The sequence below is a fragment of the Gallinula chloropus genome (genome assembly GCF_964237585.1).
Source record: "Gallinula chloropus genome assembly, chromosome: 2".
In the NCBI taxonomy this organism is placed as follows: Eukaryota; Metazoa; Chordata; class Aves; order Gruiformes; family Rallidae; genus Gallinula; species Gallinula chloropus.
In genome coordinates this window covers 34,445,303-34,460,901 of record NC_140086.1, presented here as the reverse complement: position 1 = coordinate 34,460,901, position 15,599 = coordinate 34,445,303, and the positions used below count along the sequence as shown (strand labels likewise).

At 40.5% G+C, this 15,599-nt stretch overlaps 1 protein-coding gene across 1 annotated transcript; it reads left to right on the top strand.

The window, feature by feature from the left end:
• The first annotated feature begins 6,865 nt into the window (after positions 1–6,865).
• Positions 6,866–15,329, top strand: GDAP1 (ganglioside induced differentiation associated protein 1). The gene is made up of 5 exons (XM_084280321.1): positions 6,866–6,986; positions 8,209–8,382; positions 11,855–11,949; positions 12,405–12,519; positions 14,812–15,329. Exons 1-5 carry the CDS (start codon positions 6,881–6,883, stop codon positions 15,192–15,194), a joined length of 873 nt encoding a protein of 290 aa, XP_084136447.1. The 5' UTR covers positions 6,866–6,880; the 3' UTR covers positions 15,195–15,329.
• The last annotated feature ends 270 nt before the right edge of the window (positions 15,330–15,599 follow it).

The following is a 15,599-nucleotide window of genomic DNA, read 5'->3' as shown; positions in this document are numbered from 1 at the left end:
TTTTGTCAGATAACGCAGTAAATGCTAAATAGCAAGCATTACTGCCTTCAGCTGGCACTAATATACTGCATCTCTTTTTCTAAAGAAAATCTCATTGAGCTGTGTGTGACGAGGGAAGTGTGTTTTCAGAGCAGTAGCTCTGGTATTTGTTCCCCATTTGCGGGTGACGTTATGCAGTTGAGAAAAAACCACACCAGCGTGTTTCAGCTGGTGCCAAGAGAACATAGACAGCGATTCAGTGCCCAGATCTATTGCTGTCCAAAACTGTATCTTGTCCTATTTATACTTTCACAAACGAGGAGTTAGGTGAATATTGTGTTCGTGTGCTATTTGATAACAAATTTGTCCAGCTGTTTTACATTCTGCTGTTCTTCTATTTCAAACATTGAAAATGTAAGGTTTGAAGTGGTGTAGACAGTTTGTAACAATCAAGTCAGAGGATCCCAGTCTCTTAAGTTATCGTTACTTGCATTGAGAGTTAACTTCACTGGAAATACTTGGGTGCCACAACTTACATCTGCGTACAAAGCAAGAGAGTTGACAATTTCTTGCTATTTAGTCCACCCAAACCACAAATACTGGTTACTAAACTCTGAAAACACTTAAACTATGCTTCAGAAATAAGACTTATCTAGAGACTAAAAAAATCATTTAAGTTAAAATGGAATTGGCTTGGATCAGAACTCAAGTTTGGCATTTACTAATTGGTATCAACTGACAGCCCAATTATTTTTTGCTTTTTCATCAACACTTGCCAGAGGGCTGAAAAACACAGAAGAGTTTGTCAAGACTCATTATAAAAATCCCAAACTCATAAGAGCAATTATCAGCCAAATATGGAGTAGTGGTTTCATTTAAGAAAAACAGGAGAAGTTTAAATCTTTATGAAACCTAACAAAATAGTATCCTTGTGTCTGGCTGGAGAGAGGGGAAGTTGTGTAGTGGGAACTCTGAGATACCCTTCATCAAGTGCAGAAATGAGAGCTGGTACTGGAAGTCATGCATGCAGAGCGTCTTCCACTGGGAAACAGCAGGAATAAAAATTGAGTTGGCTGATATGGATGTAGTGACAAGAGACACTTAATGAAAATTTATCCAGCTTTCAAAATTCAGTAAATACAGTAAATTGATATAATTGACTACTACAGTTTGCTGTTTGTTTCTGCCGTACTATAATTTGAAAAGACATGACAATACTGGTGTACAGTTTATGTGCTCTAGATGGGGGGAGGAAGGACAGGGGTTCTTCAAGAAGAGAAAATATTCTACCCATTCTTATGGCCCCTGCCCTTCCACAAGCAATCATGAGCCATGTCACCCCTCTGGCCCTGGTGATTTTTCCTATGGTGGAGGTGGTGTCCCAGAAGATACCAGATAGATGCAGATATCAGCGTGGAGCCCACAGATGGCGCAGGGTAGGGCAGCCTTCGTCTGCGTATCTGTGCCGGCATAGGGAGATCTGGAACAGAGGGAGACCCCAGCTTTTTCATACTTCCATCTAACACGGATGGATGTATGATTATTTCACAAAGGGAGATTTCAGGGAAGCTATATCCAAGTATTTTGCCCGGTACTGTTTGATTTTTAGCCCAGGCTTGCACAAAGGTAATGAACAAACAGCAAGAATTCAGACTGAAGAAACAAGAATTTTCTTATTTAAATTAGAGCTATGTTTTTGTGTTGTCATAATGATATTTGTTATTAAAAGTAATGGTTCTTCCTCAGTGGCAGCTCTTTTATTACTTGTCAGTGAAAATGTGTGAAAGTCAACAATAACCCTTTAAAGTGTTTTAAAACACTTTTTGTGAGCAATTGACTGAAAAAAAATCAAATACTTCAAATACTTAAACTGATTTATAAATTAGCTCATGAAAGGCCTCAAAACTTTTTTAATAAAAAGTGGAACTAAAATTTTTTAAATGGTTAAACTTTTGACTTGTTTCAGGGATGGAAAGAATATAATTTCTTTAATTTGTCAGGAAAAAACTTCTAAAATTACTTTCCAGTCAAAGAAAGACTCAAGATTTCAAAGGACATTCTACAAAATTGTATTTAACTCCATAGATTTCCTTAAGGCTTTCTCTGCTTGGTTGTCATCCCAGTTCCTGGATCTTTATGTTCTACAGTCTGATTGTAGTAGAATTTGAACAGGCTTAAGACCTGATATATGACCAGCTGAATTCAGTACAAAGCACCCCACTAACTTTAGTAGACTTTGTTTCATCGTCTAAGTAATCTGTTTTACTCACTGTTTTACTCTGATTTTGGCCACAGGCAATAGCTGGGAGGTATTTTTCACAGTCACTGTTAGTGCTGTGGTTATACGTGGTATTTTGATTTTGATTTTGATATTTTTTTATATACAGCCAAAATTCAGTGTGCTAGACGGTGCTCTGCAAACTTGTAACATGACAGTAGTCTTTGCTCAACAAAATGTCACCACTGTTAGGTTAAAACCAGTATAAAAAATCAACACTTAGATGTTGTGCACAGAGGTACAGAGCCCATGAGAATGTTTTAATACAATTTATACTCGTGTATAAAGTAAATCTGAGGGAAGAGGAGCATGTTAAGTGATGGCACAGATTTGTTCCTAATAGCTTAGTAATGTTGAAGGTCCTTATCCAGCATATTATACATATGTACAGAGACAACAAACACAGGCAAGTACATAAACCCATGTTTTAGATCCTTTGAATTCGGCTGATATGTTAGATTTTATAATTTGAAGATGCTGTTTATATAAAAGCTTGAGGAGTGGTATACCAGATAAAGCTGTAATGATAATACCTAAATTTTAAGGCTTATAGCTAAGAAATTGCTGGGTTTGCACCTTATTCACATAAATTAAATGTATTTCTGTACTTGATTAAAAATCTGATATTTCAGGAAAATTTATTCCAGTCATCAAAACTGTTGATGTTTTTATAGTGTTAGAACAATGAATATTTTTGTTATATCCCAAGAACTAGAAATGTATGCAGTCACTACCAACTATTTTGAAATAGGCTTACTGTAAAACTACTAAGAATATTTTTTTATTAAAAAAAAAAAATATTAAGCATTATTGCTGAAGTATTGACACATGTAACTCCTGCATGGAGCAGGTTGGACTGTGGTATTTAGGGAAAACTTTGGCAGAATTTTGTGGTAAAATCTCTGAAGAAAACCTAGTATGATATGTTAAGTAACTTTGAAAGTGACTAAATAAGTTCTATTAATAGGTGGATTTTGTTGGATGTAAAATGGTAACTCAGTAATTATATTTCTTGAGAATATGCATCAGCTATCTAGAATTACTTAGGTTGGCATCCCTCTGTGATTTTATACGTAGTTAAATTAGGGCACAGATAGTCTCCGCCGTGACTGTCAAGAGGTAGCTTTACTCTCAGTTCTTGTGTCAATATTAAATCTCACCTGTGTATCTAAATTCAATGCTGTGGGGATTTTTTTTTTTTTTGACTCATGTCATTGCCAGTAATGCAGCGTCTGCAACTGGAATTTAGCCAACAACTATTGATGACACGAGGTCCAGAATAGAACCCGTCTTACTTTCCCAACCAGTGTTAACTCCTGCACCGCTGTCAATTAGGCCAGTTCCGCACTTGGAACAGAACCAGTGCATCTGCTAATGACGCATTTGCAGGATCCAGCTAATTTTCAGCTATAATGGCTCTGGCTGTATAGAAAAAAGAATAAAAATTATTCTCCCCCACGCCCCCAGTCTGATCAAACTTCGGTTTTCAAGAGGCAAAAAAAAATGTATGTGACAAGAAATAAATTGTTGTTTTTTACTACCAGCAATAATTTTTGACACATCTGGCCTAGATGTTTCCTGACAGTGTCTTGGAGTGATGAAGTAAGGAAGAAAACAACCAGAATACTGATTTTGAGATCCTTGACCGAATTTATACATCAGACTATTAAGTTGATTTTGGTCCTGCTTATCTATTAGTAATACCTGTAAATGTTACTTTCTTTCCATTATGTAAAAATACATGCATAAAAGACCCCACAAACTTTTAGAGGGGTGTGTGTGTGTGTATATATATATATATATATAATTTTTTTTTATATATAAACTTGTACGGGATGTTAAAAAAGGCCTGAGAGAGGCGAGACAGAGCAAGAGTCTTGGTACGGTACGAAAAGTGATCTATCGCATGGTGCTAGCAGTCTGCAACACCAGCATACCAAGATACTGGCCAAGTTTCCAGTTGTGTGGTTTGTGCCTTGTGTTGCGTTTGTATTCATGACATTTACACATTACAAGTACCTTTACGGAAATAGTAACTTTCAGTAGTGTAGAACTTTGTGCAAACCCACGTGGAACGAGGTTTGCCTGGGTGCTGTGAGCTTTCTCATAACCTGGCCTTGCTTTTCTTCATGTACAAGAAGGTCGTGAGAGCAAACCTAGGTGGGTAGCTGCTTGTCGTGAAGAAAAAGGCATCAGCCCCTTTTCTTCAGTATCTCCGCAGAGAGAAGGTACTTTGCATCCTATTTTTGGCAAAGGGAGGCCTCGTGTGGTCATTCATGAGAACAGCTGCCTGCCTGTGCCTGCCTTCAGCTCAACTAGGTGCTTTTAGGCAAGCCAGTGTGGTAAACATGGCCGTGCTGGTGGTATTTCCTAGCAATACTGATGACGGGATTAAAGGAAGAAGAAACACCCGAGTGTGATTGCAGCCGCTCTGTTACTGAAGAGGTCTGAAGCAGGAAATAACAGTTCTCCCTGGTCCCTTTTTTTCTGTTGTTATTGTGTTAGGAGATAGATACCCTTCATTGCCTTCCTAGGCATCTGAAGCAGGTAACAAAACACAACTCAAACTCTGAAAGTCCATGTCTGGTGTTAAATTAACTAGTTGATCAAGCGAATTGTTTGTCTGGTAACTGACGAAACAATAACATTTTGATTCAAAGGCAAAGTTAAGGAAAAAAAAACCCAACCTAAATCCTGCAAATTTCAAAAAATAAGTATCCAATGTTCAGTTCTTTGCCTTGGGATATTGTAAGGACTAACTCTGAGGAACTGTACAGCAAGCCAGGTAGAGACCTGGAGGACACTGTGTATCAGCAAGCCATAGGTTATAGCCCCCGTGCATGAGAGGGTGTTCCAGCGGTCTTACCTTAGACATGTATGTTGGAGAGAAAAAAGTCCTGTTGTAATGCATTTATCTCATTCCATTGACTTCATTATTATCAACTCTAAGCACATCCTTCATGTTTTCAAAGATTACAATTAAATTCCCCAAAATGTAGGACTTGCCATCAGTAAGAGGCTGACTACTCCCAGTTGGGATGTGTGAGAAGCCTCTCATCATGCCTACCCTTCTGAAGAGATTGTTTTTATTTGTGACTCTAGCTGGGAGTAGTTTCTGGGGAAGGCCCGGGGCTGCCCTTGTGCCTGCTCACATGAACAGCATGGGGCTTTTTGTTTCTGCCCTTTGGATTTCTAAGATTTGCCTCTTACCTTGTCCCTTTCAGTGACTTAAATCCACTCCCTTCTTTTATATTTGTCAAAATTTCCCTTAAAATGAAATGTACTTGATATTGGGATGTAACTCTTTGACGTACTAGGTTCAGGTCTTCAGGATACTAATGGTGTGATTCATCTGGTGTACAGAAATTGGGCGTGGGAGTGGGTTATCACATTCACTTGAAGTATTCACCTTTATTGTGGATTGGGCACTCAGGATGAAGAGAACATTTTGCACTCTGTCATCTCGCCATGGTTTTTAGTTTGCTCATCTCCTTGATGCAGCAGATAGTGTCTAATGAATAAGGCATATACTATCAGCAGCTGCATCTTCTAAAGTATCTCCTGCATGCCTGCATTTTATGGTATAAGCTATTGTTTGTTATCAGATGCTTTTCAGAACTCCACATAGGAAAACATCCTGCAAAATTGTTCGGTTTTTAGTTTTATGTAGGAAAAAATAGTAATTGAGCAGCCTTGTTTCTGGAGATTAAAATAACATATCTGGAGGCAAAAGAAGTGTGTATTATTCTAGAGCTTTATTCCTTCTATAGCTCAGTGCGTTTCGTAATAGCGTGTTTATACCCCTAGGGTCCAATTCAGGATCTCTTCTGGTAATATTTATCATTTTTCCCAAGAGCGTGATGCCAATGTCCCTGAATTTCAGAGTGGAAGTACCCATGCGAGGGGAAAAAAAAAAAAAATAAAAAAAAGCAAGGGGAAATGCTGCCATGTGACCTTTTTACCTGCGCATCCATCTTCCTGCGCGTCCCTGGGGGATGCGGGAGACGGTTTCGCGGGCGGCCTCCCCTTAGGAAGGGCCGGGCCGTCCTCTGAGCAGTGCGGAGGCAGGCTGAGGGGTGGGGAGAGACGAGGGGAAGAGGGTGTTCCCCGCACCCCCGGGCATCCTCCTCTTTTAATTTCCAAGAGCAGGCCGACTCGGGGCGGGCGCGGCCGATGCTGCGCGTCCGCGGAGGCCGCCTTCCCCGCCCGGCGTAGCGCAGCGTAAGCGCCGCGCCCGCCGCGCCGCCGGGCATGGCGCCGCTGGTGCTGTACCACTGGACGCAGTCCTTCTCCTCGCAGAAGGTAAGGGGGGCGGAGGGGGCGCGGGGCGGCGGCCTGCAGGCCGCGGGGTGCTGGCGGGTACCGGGCGGGCGGTGCCGGCAGCCCCTGCCCGTCCGCGGCGGGTGCTGGGCAGGCGGTAGCGCGGCGCGGGGGTCCTGCCTCCGGGAGGGTGGCTGGGCCGTGCCGGCCGCCCAGGGCGGGGACAGCTCTCCGGGGAGGGCTTCTCCTGAGGTAACCCTGACGGTACCATTGCAGGTGCGCTTGGCTATAGCCGAAAAAGCCCTGAAGTGCGAAGAGCACGATGTAAACCTGCCGCTGAGCGAGCACAACGAGCCATGGTTCATGCGCTTGAATTCCTCGGGAGAAGTGCCTGTCCTCATCCATGGGGAAAACATCATTTGTGAGGCGACACAGATTATCGATTACCTTGAGGCAACGTTTGTAGATGGTAATCCCATAGGCGTTTCGGTGTGAAATCTGCCCCCACATAGCGTGCAGCAGCATTGGGGTCCGCTCCACACGGCTGTGTGCTGGTTTCAGGACCAGAAAATGTTTATAGCCTCACAAGTAAATGGGTTCTCTTAATACTTAGTGGTGTGAGGTAAAACCACGTTCATTTAACATGAACTAAAGGCCTTTCAGCACATCTGCTGTAATTAAAAACCGACCACTGCCCTCTTTACCACTTCAGGAAGGATGGAGGAGTCAGTAAGGGCAGCGCAGCTCCGCTCTGACCCTGTGGTCAGACTGCCAAGGAAAATAATAGTGAGTTGAGCAGAGAGCTGCGCAACTGCTGCTGTTGTCAGGCAGCTCCTGCTTCTCTGCAAGAAAAACGACGCATGTTACAGTTTAATTCTAGAAAAATCTTGAGGGAAGGAAGTGGAATGAGTCGGTTATTTTTGGAGCCAATGCAGAGTGAAGAGGTAAAAAAGTAGGAAGAAAAAACTCAGGAGTGGTCCCATGCAGGCTTTTGAAACTCCTTGTGTTCCTATTGCCAGAAAATAGACCGCCTCAAAATTATTAAAGAAAATGGGGTTTTTTATCTTCTAGGTGTGAAGAGGCAGTGTTTGTGTGTGAAGGATTTAGTGCTGACATCTATAAGCCACAGAGAATACTTCAGTGTTGAAGGAACATAATATGTATTTAATTCTGGCAGGTTCATTAAAGGAAGAGTCACGGCACAGGAAAAAACAAGGCCAGGGTAAAGCTCAGTCGTATGTGGGAAGGCTTCTTGTGCTTTGAGAGGATCCTGTACTGTAATATCTACAGCAGTGCAACTGTAGTAATGTTTGGGCTGTAACAATTTATTAAAGCCTCAGTTGTGCCCCACTGTGAGAGGGCTAAAGGGTTTCATGCTCTTGTCACCCATTTCTAGAAGTATAAAATAAATGCAGAATCCCATTTTCTGATTCAAAGGCTTCTTAAATACACATTATGTGGGTTGTTACATAGGAACTGGAGTTACTTAGACATTTTAGAAAGACGTACACGTTATTGTGTTTCTCTGAGCTGTGATAACACGATTAAGGTGAGGAAGAAGTGAAGCTTTCTTAACTGTGGCTGTGTCATCTCAACTGGTTGGGCGCAACCAAAGTAACATTGGAACTACTGCTTTTGGTCAATTACATGTTTCTCTTTTTCTTAACTTTCTTTGTAACTTTGTATTACAGAGGAGGTACCCAGATTAATGCCAGAAGAAGGGAGCATGTATTATCCAAGGGTGCAACACTATAGGGAGCTGTTAGACTCGTTGCCTATGGATGCCTACACGCATGGCTGCATCCTGCACCCCGAGTTAACGGTGGACTCCATGATTCCAGCCTATGCTACCAGCAGAATTCGTAGTATGTACCGGTATAGCTCTGACAGCCTATCAATTTATAGGATGTGGCTTTACGTTTGTCTTGTGTCTTTGGTACACCTTAAGCAGAATATATTGAGCCGAGACTTCCAATTTCACTTGCAGTCCTTGGTAATTTGTGCATACACTTTTTATTGATTTTGTAGTCTGTTATGATTTGAAAATGGGGAATCAGAAGTATCATTTCTGAGGTGTGTGTGGAATTAATTTTCCCTGTGACTGAAAAGTGTACTTCTTGTGCATATCAGAAAATGGCAGCTGTGACAGCTGTGCATATTTTCTTTTCTGATCATGCTGTTTATGTGTGTAAAACAATTTTCAGGGAACATCTCTATTACTGCCCACATCAAACCACTGCACTGGAGGAAACCCCCCCTTTTTTTTTTGTGTAACTAAACTTGCTAGAAGTTTACCTATTAAATTAGAGCAATTGCTTTCCTCTCAAAGTAGTGCAAATGCAGATTAGCTTCAGTGAAACAGAGGAGATAAAAAAAGTGTAAAAAGTAGGTAGCTAGATTCATTTGGCCAATGGAAAGTTTTAAAACACGATTTAAACTAAAATCCTGAGTGCAAATAATGCAACAATATAGAATTGGGATAAAGAGTGAACTGGTGATCTGGTAGAATCAATGGTAAAATGCCCTTTGGCTTAATTGGATAATTATTTTACCTGGTGGACTTTTATATACATACCAGTTTCCCATGAAAAATGTGTTAAGTGCAGAAGAAATAACTGTAGGCTATGTTGTTCAGTCCCCTGTGTAACAGAGAACCTTCTGAAATGAACTGTTTCAAATCCAGCAGTTGGCAGAAATAACTTTGTTTAAGCAGCATTCAGTGATTCAGAAATAACCTTGGCAAATGATCTTTCGGTTCTCATAGCTTTTTCCTCATTTCCCACCCCAGTTTGGACGGGAGATTCTGTTCACTTTGGTATCAGATAGATAAATATTTATTTGTTTATTTGTTTGTTTATTTTTATTGTTATTGTATGTATGTTCAAGGACTCCAGTGTGACTCTCAGCCATAGAACTGCACTGGGAATCCTTGTTAAACTGGACATGGACTATGACCTCAGTCTAGGTTTTCAGAACTGCTTGCAGACTTACAACCCTCTCACCAAGCAACATGGCCTGTATCTTTATGGGGCTGTATCTTTTGGTTCAGTGTGGATTTTACACTGGGCTGTGTCAAAACCTCAACTGGTTGCTAACGGTCTGGTTTATCAACCAGTCCAGACCACTGGGTATCAGTGCCTTGTTTTTTCTTGATTCAGTTCTCTTCTAGGCTTTGTACCATGGTAAAATTTAGTCAGTGCTTCTATGTTTCCTTCTAAGTATTATGAAAGAGATAAATAGTTTTAGGACAAGGATCAAATCCGAAGAATGTGGCTTGATGGTGATGATGCCCTGTTTACAGTTATGTTCAGAGATCTCTGATATGTATTTTTTGTCAATGGCAGTGCTTTATATCGTGTTGTGGTTTGTTTTGAGGTTGGGTTTTTTTTTTTTTTTTTTGGTAATTATAGAATGCTCCATAGAACAAACTCAAATACTGCATAGAATTTAAAATGTAATCCTATACTATTACCCAATTCATAATATCATAAAAAGATGATTCAGTGTTAGTTTGAAAAGTTCTGTTTTCCACAAACTGTGTTACCCTCCTCAAAATTTTTGGCAAGTCAGTTTTCTTACTAGCCATGCCACCATGTTTTCAGAAGTGAAGTCAGGCAGTTAGTTTTCCTTACAGTTGCATACATTATCCTTTATAAAACATCAGCATGGAATTAGTTTTCTTTATGTCTGCCGAAAACTTCTTGAGCATTTAGAAGTCAGTGTTGGTAGTCCAATGATCAATGGTTATTTAGAAATAAATTCTCTATAAAAAGTATCTGGATAGATTTAGAATGGGTAATATCAGTAAAATGAAGCAACATGAATTACTATGCTCTATCAGTGTATGGTCTGTTGCTTTTTTACCCCAAGTGTGGATCATAACTGTTTATTGAAAAGGCATTATTATTGGCAGCTTTTCCTGTTTTCACATGGTAATAATCACTGCTTTTATTAAGGTTCACTTGACAACGTTGTCCTGTGTTACGCTGACCGTATGTGTTCTTCCCATCCAGCTTTTAGTTGGTATTTCTTCTCAGTTTCTACGCACACACATTCTTACTGGTAGAGCTAAAATTACTGCTTGTCTAAATCGGGATGTTTTCTCTATCTTTTTATACTTAAATCGTAGCCTACTTTCTTGATTCAAGACTTTTTCTTTTTAATAGCTCATGAATTTTTCTAAACAACCTTTGCTTGTTCAGACTTCTGCTGGATAGCTGAGTTTTCAGGTATGAAAAGCTGATCTTCTTCAAATGTGCTAGGTGCAATAAGCCACCAGCCAGTTATGTGTTATGTTTATGTATATCAAACCCAATTAAGTAATTAATTGCATCTATAAGATTTTAGTTGTGTGATTACACTCCTCAATTTCTTCATATTCTGTGTTGAAAGATGGCTTTCACAGTCATATCAAGTTGAGACAGAGATAAAGCAGTGAGTTCATTATTCTCTAGCAAGATTTTTTATGAGTTTAATTTATAAGACTTAATTTGAACTAAACTTAATTATCAAGTTCAAGTGAGAAGTAATCTGTGCCCTATAATTAATCATTGGTTCTCAGTTTATTAATAGAAATATTTTTAGCAGATAACTTATTATTCTCTATCTTTTTGGTATGCTAGGTCTGAAAGTACAGCATTTCCAAGCAAAGCCCCATTTTAAGGAGAGAAAAGGCTATACATGTGTAGTAGAAATCGCTAAGGTGATCTTAAATTTTTCACATAATTTCTTCTTTCAGTCATATAATAAATGTTTTTTCTACAACATCCATATACTCCATAATGAACATTTCAAAAGGGGATCACAGATTTTGATGTCACATTTTTGCTAATTAAAAACACCTTGGTTCCCTATCCAGTGGTACTTCTGCTTTTCCTGTGGAATTATGCACGTGACCTACAGAAAATGTCAGTATGGGCCTACCTGCACATTCACAGCATGAAAAGTGTGTTAGGAACCCAGGAACTGAGGTACAGAAATAGGTGTTTGTGGTAGCATTTCATAGATCTAACACTATTTTTGGCAGCAAAATGGTTTTATTGGAATAACAGAGAAATTCTAATAAGAATTCCTCATTCTTGCCCAGCTTCATAGAGGTCATTGCAAATAGATGAGCAGAAGGTGTGGCAGGGTCAATTCATGCAGCAGTTCAGTTTTCCAAAGCATGACTCTTTTGAATACCAAGTTGGTGATGATGCTTTGTTGAAGTACCATTTCCCATGTCTTCAGCATGGTACACAAGCCATTGATCAGTTCCTGTGGACTGCCTTATGGGTACACTTGGATATCTAATGTCATTCCTTTGTTGTTGTTTGTGTGTGTGTGTGTGTGTGTCAGGCCAAATAAGTAACACAGAGTCGGAGTTGAAAAAACTTGCGGAAGAAAATCCAGACCTTCAAGATGCCTATATAGCAAAACAGAAGCGCCTTAAAGTAAGAAAATGCCTGCTATTCTCATCCCTAACTTACTACCATCAGATTTATTTTTTTTCCTGTGATAGTATAAACATTGTCATTGCCAGTAATGTCATGCAGGGGATTAACCCTATAAGGCATAAAGCACCCTGTCCCCCAGATCAGCTACGCACTTCAAGTGTGTGCTGAAGTATTGTACTGGTCCCACTGACTTCAAAGGTAAGTACACATCGGTGCTGGTGTTGGGATGTTGAGCATCCCTGCAGGGTGAGGCAAACCTTGATATCTAGCATCTCTAATGTTTTTCTTCTGTTATCTGGATTGTCACCAGTATCCAAACAGTATCCAGCTGACTATGTGGATAAAATCATCCCATTTTACAAATAAGTGCTGTAGTATCGAAGTAAAAGTTCCTCTGATGAAAGTACAAACTCTGTACTGTGATTAAAACACTAACCTCTCTCTATATTTAGTCTAAACTGCTGGATCATGATAATATAAAATATCTAAAGAAGATCCTGGATGAACTGGAAAAAGTTTTGGATCAGGTTGAGACTGAATTGCAGCGGCGAAATGAGGAAACACCAGGTGAGGAAGCATGCTTGCTAAATCCTGTTGATGCTTATGCTGGGGACACAGAGTACAGACCCATTGCAGGACCGGTTTTGATGTACCCAGTGTGAACCTTTTTAGCATATACTGATGTACCTTCACAGAAGGAATCAAATACTCTTAAATACTCGTCTAGGTTACTGCTGCTGCCAGTGAGTAGAAGTCTTACGAGAGTGTTTGATCACATTTTCAGCAGAGTGAGTATTATTAGCTGCACAGTTTTGCATTATTCTGTAAACAAAATAAGAAAAACCTTAGCTAGAGGATATTATTCTTGATGTTGTAGTTGCAGGCCTCAGTTCACTGTAATGATTGTGACCTTAATGTTTAACACAGGTTTGTTTACCAAGAACTTGTTCCAATGTTGTGCTGATATTTGTGGTATATGCAGAATTAGGAATATGGATAAATGATCTAAGCATTAAACAACCTCTCCCCCGCCCCCTGCCTTGAAAAAACAGTAGTGTTTATGGGCAGATCCACCCAAATGAAAGTGGAATTTTGTTTAAATGGCATTAGTCTTCTGCTTAGTCAGAGTCTGGTCCAACTCCCAGTGGTCCTAATAGGAATCCTTTCTGTGACTCCACTGGGAGCTGCATGAAGCATCAGTCAGTATCAGCTGCATCTGCTCAGATTAAAAAAAAATGCATTTGTCTCTGTAAATAGCTATTGTAATAATTACTTGTTATTATCAAGAGAGTAGATTTGAACCAGGAATTTAAAATCTAGGTTAAATTTGCTACTGACTCAGCAGCAAAAGAGTTGCAGAAAATGTTTTAACTCACAAGGGATGGTAGGATTTAATAAGCAAACTAAGTCTGTCACTATTTCCAGCAGCCCCTTTGCTTTCTTTGCTGAAGAGCCTTTCCAAGGAGTCAACTGACGCAATATAAACGAGCATATGAAAACCAACAGGATCACAGAATCTAATAACACATAGGACTGTTACATCCATCTTGGAATTTTGTCTTGAGGTATACACATTTTTTGGGCATGTGAACAATGCTTCTACCAGGTCCTGGTCAATCTCTGAGCTTCTGCTTCTCTTGCAGTAGCTGTCATTCACTCTTGCAATCCCTCATTCACTTACTGCTGCTGCCACTGCAGGCATCTTTCTTTCACACAGGTGTTAGCTTCTTTGGTCTTACTTTCTGTCATCTTACCTAATGCACCAGATGAGTCGCCAGGTATCCTTTCAGCAACACAGGATACACTCTTTCTCTGCAGAGGCTTTTCTTCCGGACCTGGATAACTGGTCAAAGTGGACTGGTACCAGCAGTGTGCTTTTCTCTGGTGGCAAATGAGTTGAAAGGTTCACTGCAAAGTTTCTCTGTTTCCACAGAGGTGCTGCTGAATGTCCATGCTAGTGGTTTTGTGTGCTGGTTGTGTGGGAACATAATAGCCCTTTTTAAGATATAGGCTAGAGCAGAATACTCATGCTGGCAGCTATGCTAAATACCAAATTTAATATCCTAGGTTTCAAAAGCTCTCAGTGTCATCAGTACAGGTCAGCCCTTTTGGGTGCTGGTGATTCAGATCACTGTGAAGATAGGGGTGTGATGCTTCCTAGCAGTGCCTGCCCTGAGACTACCCAGAAAGATACACCTCCTTCCTTGGACTGGAGAGGGAGCCTGGGGTCTGTGCTCCTGACCAGTGGTGTACAGTGCGAATATCCGTCACTTCTCCAGCTTCTCAGTGTGAAAACCCCATGGTCTGGTGTCTAGAAGGCACAAAGGAAGGAAGGACAGGTAGACAAACTGTCTTCCTGCTGAGCTGGTATGTTTGGTGGAGATCAGTCATCTGACCTGTTTCTTTTTTGACTTGAATGTCTCCAGCAAATGAGCAGTTCTTGAGTGAATGTCACAGAGCTGACTGACACAGGCAAGAAGATAAATTCTTCAGGCAAGTGGTAGCTTTTCAGTAAAAGCTAAACTGCCATCCTCCTTTCCACTCCTGTTTAATTTAATCCAGATTTGAGAAATGTAGTTGAGGAAACTGTTTACTGTCGGTTTTAATGTATGAACTTGACCTGTGGCTTTTTTTCCCTTAACGAATGTAGGCCAGGCTGCAAAGCCTAAGACTTTACAATATTGTGTGAAGAATGGGATTAGTAAAATGGCCATTGATTGAAGCCATATTTTAGCTGAAGTGGCGGTGGTGTTTATTAGCATTTTGAAATAGCACGAAACTAAACATTAGCCCATGGAGGTTTCTATGTGTGCTTGTATTCCATTAGCTCCTAATTCTTGGTGTTTTATCTCTGCTTAGAAGATGAAAATCAGCCTTGGCTTTGTGGTGATTTCTTCAGCTTGGCAGATGTCTCACTTGCCGTCACACTGCATCGCCTGAAGTTTCTGGGATTAGCAAGAAGAAACTGGGGAAATGGAAAGCGGCCCAACTTGGAAGCCTATTACGAGCGTGTCCTGAAGAGAAAAGCATTTTACAAAGTTTTGGGACACGTCAACAACATATTAATCTCAGCTGTTCTGCCAACGGCGTTCCGTGTGGCCAAGAAGAGGGCGCCCAGGGTCCTCGGCACCACGCTGTTGGTCAGCGTGCTGGCAGGGATGGGCTACCTTGCTTTCCTGTGTCTTCGGAAGAGGCTTTCCAGCATGATGTTATCAATTAGAACCAGGCAGAATTATTTTTAGACCCTGTCTGTCCCTGGTGGTGAGTGAAGGGTACCTCTACCCCCAATATTCTGAATAAAATATAAATGTAGAAGAAAGGTTATGTCTGTGAATTAGAACATTGTCACACATGTATCATCTCCTGCTGTTGTATAATTGGACCGACAAGGCTGAGATATTTGTGGAAAATACATGTGGGGGGGTCCAACGAAGGAAAGAAGAGCCTTTCTTTTCAGATAAGAACCAGTAAGGGCTGTGACAGTGCTTTGTTAAAAGTGATTATTGTCTCCTTTACCCAGTAGCTGACCTAATTATAATGCTTTTATTTAATAGATATGCTGCAATGTGTCAGCTTTTCACTGTGGGTGAAATGCATTACTGTGCAGAAACCAGCATCGCTGAAATACTGAAAACAGCACTTACTTC

Excerpts from the sequence above, each read along its gene's own strand:
- GDAP1 (XM_084280321.1), top strand. The coding sequence starts at position 6,881 with ATGCGCTTGAATTCCTCGGGAGAAGTGCCTGTCCTCATCCATGGGGAA. Across the intron at positions 6,987-8,208 it reads TGAGGCAACGTTTGTAGATG|AGGAGGTACCCAGATTAATG; the intron begins GTAATCCCATAG and ends TTTGTATTACAG. Across the intron at positions 11,950-12,404 it reads CAAAACAGAAGCGCCTTAAA|TCTAAACTGCTGGATCATGA; the intron begins GTAAGAAAATGC and ends CTCTATATTTAG.